General features: G+C 38.6%; 1 protein-coding gene across 2 annotated transcripts in view; it reads left to right on the top strand.

The window, feature by feature from the left end:
• Positions 1-9,761, top strand: part of LOC107562143 (sugar phosphate exchanger 3-like) — a 27,059-nt gene extending 17,298 nt beyond the window's left edge. For both annotated transcript variants that reach the window (XM_016246721.1, XM_016246722.1), the window contains exons 8-15: positions 1,190-1,274; positions 2,321-2,511; positions 2,608-2,749; positions 7,434-7,535; positions 7,678-7,725; positions 7,839-7,990; positions 8,255-8,320; positions 9,638-9,761. In XM_016246721.1, the coding sequence (XP_016102207.1) occupies positions 1,190-1,274; positions 2,321-2,511; positions 2,608-2,749; positions 7,434-7,535; positions 7,678-7,725; positions 7,839-7,990; positions 8,255-8,320; positions 9,638-9,730 (879 nt within the window). In that variant the 3' untranslated portion in view covers positions 9,731-9,761. The remainder of the gene's footprint in view (positions 1-1,189; positions 1,275-2,320; positions 2,512-2,607; positions 2,750-7,433; positions 7,536-7,677; positions 7,726-7,838; positions 7,991-8,254; positions 8,321-9,637) is intronic.
• The last annotated feature ends 911 nt before the right edge of the window (positions 9,762-10,672 follow it).

The raw sequence follows: 10,672 nt of genomic DNA on the forward strand, positions 1-10,672 counted from the left end.
GGTTATTTTATTGGCTTGTGTTTTTTTTTTATTCAGTATCATTAAAATTGAGTTAAATTTAAAAAGTCTTACAAAATTACTTTATATTATTTAAAAAATAATAAATAATCATTACAAAGCAGTTTTGGTTTTCGACCAAGTGCATCCAGAATTTTTGGTTTCCGTTTCTGCCCAGAATTTTCATTTCGGTGCATCCCTAGATGTAAGACTACATGTTTTATTCAATTTAATTTAAATTTGACCGTAATTTACTTTCAAATTCCCCAATTGCTGAAGGGTCTGCACAACTTTTTAGTACAATTTCAAGTTGCACTGTTCAAAATACCTGTAATAGCACAGCAGTGCATACCTGTTTACATTTAATTAAGGTGGAGTAGATTAGACTGTAATACAGATAGTTGAGTTTGCCAGGTGCATACAACTTTTATGACAGGTTTTCATGAAAGTGTTGGTCAGTTTGTCTGCTTGACAATACCATTTTGCACTGCAACAATAAAACTGAAGTGAGATAAACAAACTGAGAAATGTTTCTTTTTAGTTAAAACAGATGTTGTCAAAGTTTTCCTTTAGGGACATAATTTGAAGTTGGAAAAAGGTAATAAATTGCAATATATCGCAGAATATCGCAATATATTTAAAATCGCAATAATATTGTATCGTGACACAAGTATCGTGATAATATCGTATCGTGAGGCCTCTGGTGATTCCCACCCCTAGAAGTTACGAGCATGATCGAACTCAGCACCAGACAAAATGCGGTGAGTGCCTGGATTTCAACCTAAACACATCTGATTGGCCATTGCGTTGTATAAATCAACCAACATGTCTGTGATTGGCTACTTTGCTCCCCTCTGCGAAAATGCATTGTAAAATCATTTGACGCTATCCAAAACAGAAGGGCAGATGCACTGGATTATTTGCCAAATCTATTTAGTTATGCTATTATTACGAAGAAAACCAATCCTAGTTATGGGCAGCTTTTCGATCTAAAAGCAATCAGTTAGACTATTTTACACTATGAGTTAGACTATTATACACGCGAAACTAAAGTCCGGCCGTCCCCCTTGGTCCGGAGGGGGGGGTCACAGGGATGTCCGTGGGGGGACAAAGCCGGCGCCGGGCCTGGATTGTTAGCTCTATATACAAACAATGTAGTCCTGATAAGTGTTTGTGTGTATGTGTGTTTCAGTATGCTTTTCTCGTGACATCAGTGGTGCAGTTTGCAGGTGGTGTGGTGGTGTTTTTTGGCCTGCTTACATCCCCAAAAGAAATTGGTGAGTTCATCTTCGTACAGTTTTTGTATTTGCAGTAGTGTTTCTTAAACAACACCAAATATGAAAGTACAGATACCAGAGAGCTGGTTTTGGATTCTTTCTCTCCTGTTCACTGTCATTTAGTAAAAAAAAGTCTGATTGTGAGCTCCAAGAGCAAGTCATAGTTTAAAGCAGGGGTCTCCAACCTTTTTTACACCACGGACCGGTTACGTTTTGAAAATATTGTAGCAGACCGGTTGGGGGTTTTATATATATATATATATATATATTTCAATGGATCATATGGTTTTTAACAAATCACAAATTCACAAATCGGATGATTTAAACAGGAAAAAAATTAAACCACAGAGAATGAGCATGCCGTGAAGGGTTTTTTGACAATTTTATGTGTAGCCTATGTATCTCAAACGCAGGGAGACATGAAAGATGAATTGATTTGGTATTGGCGCGCTATCTGAAACATGTCTCTATGCTTGTGCGCATTTTGGCTGTGTGTGAGAACAGTGTGTGAGTAATGAATCTCTTTCTTTCTTCTTCTTGTGGTTTAAAATCGCATGTACTTGTAAATTGGCAAATTAATCTGCTAATCACATGCGTGCCGAATGGTGGGGTCTGGTCCATACAGATCATGGATCAACTGCGATCCGTTTTAACCCCTATATGACAGATCAGAGCAATCTTTCATTTACAAATTGAACATGAAATCATCAAATTGCTACTCCATATCTATCGCATACAACAAAAATACTGAATAATTAGAACAATCATTAATGCGCAGTAAATAACAGAACGTCATATCTATACACATTTTCCCAGAATGTTCTTGCGACCCGGTAGCAGCTCTTCCATGGCCTGGTAGTGGGTCGCGACCCGGTGGTTGGGGACCTCTGGTTTAAAGTAACAGCAGCAGCTCTGGGCATGTGACCAAATGCATAAATCTTATTAGTTGGTCATTATTCTAGCAGTGCAATAGAAAAGAGATTAGAACACCTCTCTGTAAAACAATCTTGTCACAATGAAGGCATGTGAATGCATTTTTTTTTAAGGACTAAGTGACTACTCTGAGACAGGTCTGAGATCAGTGACAAGAGACTCAGACAGTCAGCGTCCTCTGATGAGTGATGATGAAGATGAGTTATGTGATGATTACTCCATACAGCAGCGGGATGAGGAGCCTGAACCACAGCCCAAAGCCATCGGCTTTCTCCAGGCCTTCTGCCTGCCAGGTGTCATTCCTGTCAGTGTCCAATTAAATGCTTTCTTACTTGCATACTAAAAATGGGCCACTATTGTCGAATAGACTTGAGATTAATTTATTGTCTGTCTCCTGCAGTATTCTCTGGCCTATGCATGTCTGAAGCTGGTCAACTACTCTTTCTTCTTCTGGCTTCCATTTTATCTCAGCAACAACTTTGGCTGGAAGGAGGTTGAGGCCGACCGGCTATCTGTGTGGTATGATGTGGGAGGCATTGTTGGTCAGTACCCAGTTTGGTTCTAACCAGACGTTACCAATTACGTTTTTTTCACTCTGAAAGAAACAAGCCAATCAAAAGATCATCAATGCAGTTACTGATGAAATTGGTCGTTAACAAAGGAATTTTGATATCTGTCAGTGATAGTAATGATGAAACAACAAATGCACATCATAACAATAATTAGACGATTTATATTGAAACATACAGATTACAAAATAACAGGTTAGATATTAACAATACAAGCAATGTTTTTAAAGTAAATGTTCATGTTGTAAATGTTGTTTAAAATAATCCAATCATATTCAGTAATGTGTAGCAAATTAGCTCAAACTGGAAATGTATATAAATAATTACAATTAATTATGATTAATTACAATTATTTATATCAGCTGCCAGTAGTAACTGTAGCAGAATTAAATTAGCATCAACCAATCTGTTCGTCCAGCGAACATTCAATGTAAGTTCATATCAACTCTAGGAAAGAAATATTTCCGTGGCCACAGAAAATACTTTCTTACAATATTAATGCATTAGAGCATGTAGTAAGGATCAAAATCGTAAAGGGACAATTAATTTGCAAGGCAGAATCAGAAACTCATGTAATTTGTGCACAAGAGTTTTATTAACTAAACACTAACACAAACTAGTCTAACAAACAAACAAACAAACAATCACTCATACAGGGGAAAGGGCAAATGAGACTTGATAGGTGAAACCATCAGGAAAACCAGAGAATGAAGCTATGAAAAGAGTAAATTAAACACCCGAGTAAAGCCATCAGCGCCGTTTTAGAACGGGGTCTACAGCTTATACTAAACCTCTGTTTCGTTTAGTTAAATGTACGATACTTGCATTGCCTTGGCCTGGAACGAGCGTACGGATGCAGTCTCGGATGAAAGTCTTGATGGTTTGGAGGTTCGGTGGTGTAGGAGTCGCGATCACCTTCTTCCGGGTTTGAAGAGTGATGAACTCCAAAGATGTTCAGACTCGATGGTGATTGGGAGTTTCTTCCCAGTGGAAAGTGAAAAAGAGCTAAGAGAGACATCAGCTGAGATCCTAGGATCTTTGGTGAATGGAAAGTCAAGGCCCGAGGTCTGGCGCAGACTTAGGGTGTCCTTAGATGGGTGCATCCTCATCTTCTCAGAATCTAACAGAACCGCAGACTGACTGGCTATGTGTTGGAGGCCACCGGGCACGCCCGGCACGCTCTCCACACGGGCCACAATCAGAAGATTTTAGCAGAAGACTTAGCAGAAGAGGAACAACAACATGGGCGGAACTGTGCGTGAGCCTTTTAAGGTCTGAGAAGATTCACGCCTCTCAGGATGGGCTTGTCCAATGAGAATGGCTGAAATTTCAAGCGGGAGGTTGGAAATACTGGGGAGTTTTATGACCCATTGTGTCAGAGCATGGTAATTTGCATATGGAACTCAAATCAAAATTACTATAGATTCTTAGAACACTAATATATTGCCTATATACCCACATATAATATAAACGCTCATTTAGATCATCAGAAGACAAATTCAAAGAGACCAAACATGGTATCGGTGGGGTTATATTAACTAGAGATCTATCATAACACACACACAAAACAGTATACAATTCAAAATACAATATACAAGAACAGTAATGGTATACACAATGTCCTGAGGAGATGTGTGTTCATTCACAGAAAGGTTTTCCTATGAATTAATTAGAGCAGAGTCCATTTTTATGGGCATTGTGTGTCTTTCCTAAGGGTAAATTAATTGTGAGTTGTGCTCTGCCCGCATTCCTTTGGGCAATAAAACCAGTGATATCAGCATTGGTTCTGCCTTCAAAAGTTCTACCTTCTGAGGTGTTAGATGCATTTCGGGGGAAGGGTCCATAGACCCTCATAGTTGGTATTTTGACTGAGGGGTGTTACAGAGTATTTGTTAAATATAACAAAAAACAATTGTGTCTGATTGGTCCAGACGCTACAAATGTCAGGAACTTATTTTAGCTGTGTGAAGCTAAACATTGAATAAACACTGGAAAACTGAAGCGCATTACTATAGCAGGCTAATTAACTTAACCAAACACATCCTATACACAAAATTAGTCATACAGTTGTGATCAAAACTTACATACACTTTTGCAGTATCTGCAAAATGTTAATTATTTTACCAAAATACGAGGGATCATACAAAATGCTTGTAATTTTTTATTTAGTACTGACCTGAATAAGATATTTCACATAAAAGACGTTTACATACAGTCCATAAGAGAAAATAACAATTGAATTTATAAAAATGACCCCGTTCAAAAGTTTACATATGCTTAATTCTTAATACTTGAACTTTTTCCAGCAATGACATCTTTTCACACTAAGGACAACTGAGGGACTCATACGCAACTATTACAAAAGGTTAAAATGCTCACTGATGCTCCAGAAGGAAAAAGTAATGTCAAGTCATCTTTATTTATATAGCGCTTTTAACAATACAGATTGTCAAAGCAACTGTACAGCATTAATTAGGAAAATAGTGTCAATAATAAAAAATGACAATAGTTAACATTCAATTTTCAGTTAAAGGCAGTTCATCATTGAATTCAGTGATGTCATCATCCAGCTCAGTTCAGTTTAAAAAGTATCTGAAATCAAGTCGACGATATCGCTGGAAACTAAGTTTCCCCAACTAAAGCCGGGCTCACACTGTGCGATTTTTAAAAAGTCCTTTAGGATTGTACTTGTCAGACTGTACGAACATGATGATCATGTCACACTCTGGGATCTCAGTTGTCATTAATGTCAGACTGTGAAAACTTGTCTGGAGATTTACCTTATCAACTTATACACGTTCAGTGACTGCAAGCTGCATTGCACGAGGGGCTGTAATGTTGTCAATAAAAGTATATGAATGGCGGCAATACCAGTGTATTTATGCAGAATAGTGCAAGCAGCACTACAAAGTACACACCCACATGAAAACAGCAGTCTAACCGGTGTTTATCATAGCAAAGGCAACATATCAGATGAATTCTGTGAGCGGAGGACGAGAGCGCCGGAGTTTATGCGGTTAGAAGAAATCTCTAGCATTAATTCTGATCATGGCTTGTCTTGAAAAACGAAGACAGTTTGACGTTCGTCGCAGGAGATGTCACACTGCAGGACTGTGCGCCAAATCTTCTGACACTGCCAGAAGTTCGTCGGAGGTAAAATTTTATCGCAACGGCCATTAATCGGCTGTCGGTGAACATGTCAAACTAACGATCAAAGACTACAGATTTTAGCCTAGGATTATATACAAAATTTGTCTCAGACGACCAAATCGTGGCCAAAATCGCACAGTGTGAGCCGGGCTTAAGCAAGCCAGAGGCGACAGCAGCAAGGAACCAAAACTCCATCGGTGACAGAATGGAGAAAAAAACCTTGGGGAAAACCAGGCTCAGTCGGGGGGCCAGTTCTCCTCTGGCCAGACAAAACCAGCAGTTCAATTCCAGGCTGCAGCAAAGTCACATTGTGCAGAGGACTCAACTGATTCCTGTGGTCTTGTCTGTCTTGGCCGTCTAGGAGACAAGGTCTTCACTGGGGATCTGTCTCTGGGGCTCATCTAGTTGTCCTGATCTCCGCTGACATTCAGGGCTGTAGAGGACATCTCTAGGTGCTGATCCACCATCTGGGCCTGGATACGTACTGGATCGGGTGGCTATGGTGACCATCTAATCTGGATAAAGACTGAATCTGGTGGCTACAGTGACCTCAGAATAAGAAAGAAACAGACTAATATTAGCGTAGATACTATTCTTCTAACGATGTAGCAAGTACATCGGGTGTTATGGGAAGTGTTCCCGGTTCCGGTTGTCCTAATTAATGCAGCCTAAATGCAGCCTAAAAATCCTTTAAGTCCTTTTAAACTTTTTGAATTGGATGATCAGGGTAAATTTAACTTATTTTGTCTTCTGGGAAACACGTACGTAGCTTCATTCTGTTCAAAGGTTTACACCCCTAGCTCTTAATGCATCCGTGTTAAACTTACATCTACACAAAATGACACACAAGTCAACCTGAACTAAATGCACAAACCAATCTGATTGCATTGCATGCGAGTCAGGATGTTGTGAATGAAATGGATTACTCTGTATCTCCTGCTCAACTTACATTCATTTCTATAGAGTTATATGAAGTCTATAAATCAGCCTATGTGAAATTTTGTTGGAAAAGAAAAATGCATTCTAAAACCCTACAAAACAGATTAAATACTTGGATGGAACCCTTCAGTTGATTAAACTCTTTAATATTACACTTTTTAAATACATTACAAAATATAGAACTTAATAAAAATGTTTAACTATGACATTTTTCTTTTGCCTCCTTTAACACTCACAAAGCACAAGTCCCCAATATTCAAAATGAATCGAAAAACAAATAGATTTGATGCAAAAACAGAAATAAATAATTTGTGTAACAGATAGGAGTTACTTGGGGCTCTTTTTCAATTCTTTTCTTTACCCAATCCATCGCACATTTAAATACTCCTCTAAAACACTGCCTACAAAGGTGTGGGCAGCTTCTGAAAAATTGTTAGCAGCAAAAAAAAAATATATAAGATTTTTGGTGTGAGTATACTGAGGCCTTTGGACACTACATTTCTTCCTGAAGTAGTTTGCAATCACAGTGTAAAGATTTTGCTCATGTGCTGAATGCAATCTCTTCCAGGAGGAACAGTACAAGGCTTGATCTCAGATGTTTTGGGAAAGCGAGCTCCTGTGTTAGCGATCAGTTTGCTGCTGGCCATGGGAGCGTTAGTGGGATACAGCCGTGAGTTTAGAGACTAAATCATACTGTCTAGAAAATACAACTACCCTTTCTAACTCTTCTTATTTATATCATCATTTGAGAAATTAAAGCAGAATACATTTTTAACTTCTGTTTTTTTACTTTTTTTTTTTTAATTGCTCAGACTCTCCAAATAACCAGCTGGTAAATGGAGCTCTTCTAGCAGCAACAGGTGACACATTATAATATGATAAAAGAATTTATAACTGTAAACTCAATTCACAATTATTCCTCGTTCTTGTATTGGAAACCTTAACATTTGAATATGTTTATAATTTGTTTCAGGTTTCCTTATCGGAGGCCCATCAAACATAATCAGTTCAGCGATTTCTGCAGATTTGGGTCGACAGGAAGCACTGCAGAATAGTCAGGAGGCTTTGGCCACAGTCACAGGAATAGTGGACGGCACAGGCAGCATTGGAGCTGCAGGGGGACAGGTAATGTGTTAAGATGCCAAGAAGCTCTCTTCCAAAGAGATGCTTTAAATTGTTTTCTTTGGTTATAAAAATGTAACCACATTTGTATATTTACTTGTATCTATTGTATCGGTTTATTTGTATTTGTATCTTTTTAGTAGTTATATGCAAATCATGTTCATTGTGGATGTTTATTTTTTATTTAATTATATTATTATTGTTGTTATTTATGTGCTGCTAGTCATCATGTGTAAGTACTAATTTAAAAATGTCTCTGTTTTGTAGTATCTGGTATCACTTATTGAGAGCAAATTAGGATGGATGTGCGTCTTCTATTTTTTCATAATCATGGTAGGTTAATTGTGATGCGACAGCACAAATTCACACATTCAGTCAGTGAAACATTAAAAGCACATATTTTCAGTGGACAAAAAAGTATTTAGTGAACAGTGACTGTGCTTTAGCCCCATTTTCCTTCATGCAAAATTCAATGTGAAGTGTATGATTTTTGTGGAATTAGCCTCACCAAACTTAAAACTCACTTAAAACAGGAAACAGACCTAAAATATTGATGTCTTATCCTATTCCACACAGTCAAATGGTCTCTAGAATAAGATTTAAAGTGTCTGGTTTTTTTCATTATTATTTCAGTCAAACCTATAAAACCCTTTGTTATCCCAAACTACATAAAAAAAAGCTTGACCAGTCACATAAAAGTAATCAGAATCCAGCTACTTATTCCTTTGTTACTCATTGACATGTGAACTTCCCCTTTAAATAACGGGACGCTCTGCCCTCTCTGTATGACGCTGCTCGCTTTAAGCGCTGTTAGAAGTGAATTAATTAATTCAGCATTTCAATACTTCCATAAGGATGCGTTAAATTCAACAAAGTGGTTTAAAATAGGGTGTATTGATCTTGTGAATTAGCAAATTTTACTATTCCAGTATTTTTTAAATTGGCCATTAAAGTCTTCTATGGGAATATTACACAACACACTGATCATTTAACAATGCATTGGCGCAAAATCACACCAATTTTGCAGCATGATTTGCCAATATTTTAAATTGGCCTTTGAACTTAGCTTTACTGCATGACAAAGCGTTACTTTGCCAAAGCACTGACAGAACCCATTGATCTAATGGTGTTGTTGAGTGCTCCAAATGCAAACTTTGCATCCAACAATCAGGCAGCAATTGACAGCGCTCCGATCCAATGGCATACAGGTATACTCTAGCCCAATGATGTTGGGGGATTCACTGGGGGCGGCAATCATATTTCAGGGTGGCCGTGCCACTCTTAATCACAACCCTGCTAAAATGTAGTGCAAGTACTTGCGCTCATTGGCACCCCCACCTGCTGGTGGCGCCCTCTAGTCTAGCTTGCCTGTGCCTAGAAATGGGCCTGCTCCCTTCAATACTTTTTACCACTGACTAGCAAGCAGCAAATCATGTAATTTAACTAAAACTAAAACAAAGGGCACAATCCAGAAACCACCCAAACTTCCTATTTCAACAGAAAATACATCAGCACAAGAAAGAAAACTTTGCCAAACCTTTTTATGGGTCTGGTATAAGATAGTTGAACACAGAATAAATAACATCATAAAAATGTTCCGCAAGCTGAGCTGAGCAAACATTTTAACATTTGTTTTTCTCTCATCCACAGACAGGGTGCAGTGTACTCTTCATCATTCCACTCCTTTACTGTGAAATCCGCTCCTTGTGCCGAGACAGTCAAGCTCGAACGCATCAGCTCTGAGTTGGACTTCCTTTGCCTGAATCTGAATGGAAAAATATTGAACACAGAATAAATAACATCATAAAAATGTTCCGCAAGCTGAGATGAGCAAACATTTTAACATTTGTTTTTCTCTCATCCACAGACAGGGTGCAGTGTACTCTTCATCATTCCACTCCTTTACTGTGAAATCCGCTCCTTGTGCCGAGACAGTCAAGCTCGAACGCATCAGCTCTGAGTTGGACTTCCTTTGCCTGAATCTGAATGGAAAAATTGGACATTTTGAAAATACAGACATCCTATTTGAGAATTCACCCTCTGTTTTGGAATGTTGCTTTCTGCAACAGAAACCTTACATTAAGTCTGGGTACTCCATATCAAGGCAGTGTTCAGACAGGCAGAAAATATGTGTTTTTTCTTTTATTAAAGGGGTCATATGATGTGATTAAAATTTTTCCTTTCTCTTTGAAGTGTTACAAGCTCTTGGTGCATAAAGAAGATCTGTAAAGTTGCAAAGACTAAAGTCTCAAATCCAAAGAGATATTCTTTATAAAAGTTAAGAGTCAACCACGCCTACCTAAAACGTCATGATGTGGGAAGATTTGCATAACGCCGCCCAAATGTTCACGCAAAGAAAGAAAGCATAACTTTTATTCTCACTGTAGTATTGTTGTTGCCGCCGCCGCCATGCCGTGGAGACACTGTTTCGTTGTGAAAGTGAAACTACTTTGTTTGGCCTTCCAAAAGAGGATGATATCCGCTTTGTTTGACTCCTTCGTCAAATCCGCCGGCCGCGCCATTCTCAAGCTCACCGGCCTCCGCTCACTCAAGCCCGCCGTGTGTGACACTGTGTTTCGTTGTGAAAGCGAAACTACTTTGTTTGGTCTTCCAAAAGAGGACGATATCTGCTTCGTCATGCCTGGAGCTGATCCGTGCTGGTCGCTGAGGAAATACATCAACTTT

Source organism: Sinocyclocheilus grahami, unplaced genomic scaffold, assembly GCF_001515645.1.
Source record: "Sinocyclocheilus grahami isolate Dianchi unplaced genomic scaffold, SAMN03320097.WGS_v1.1 scaffold809.1, whole genome shotgun sequence".
NCBI lineage: Eukaryota > Metazoa > Chordata > Actinopteri > Cypriniformes > Cyprinidae > Sinocyclocheilus > Sinocyclocheilus grahami.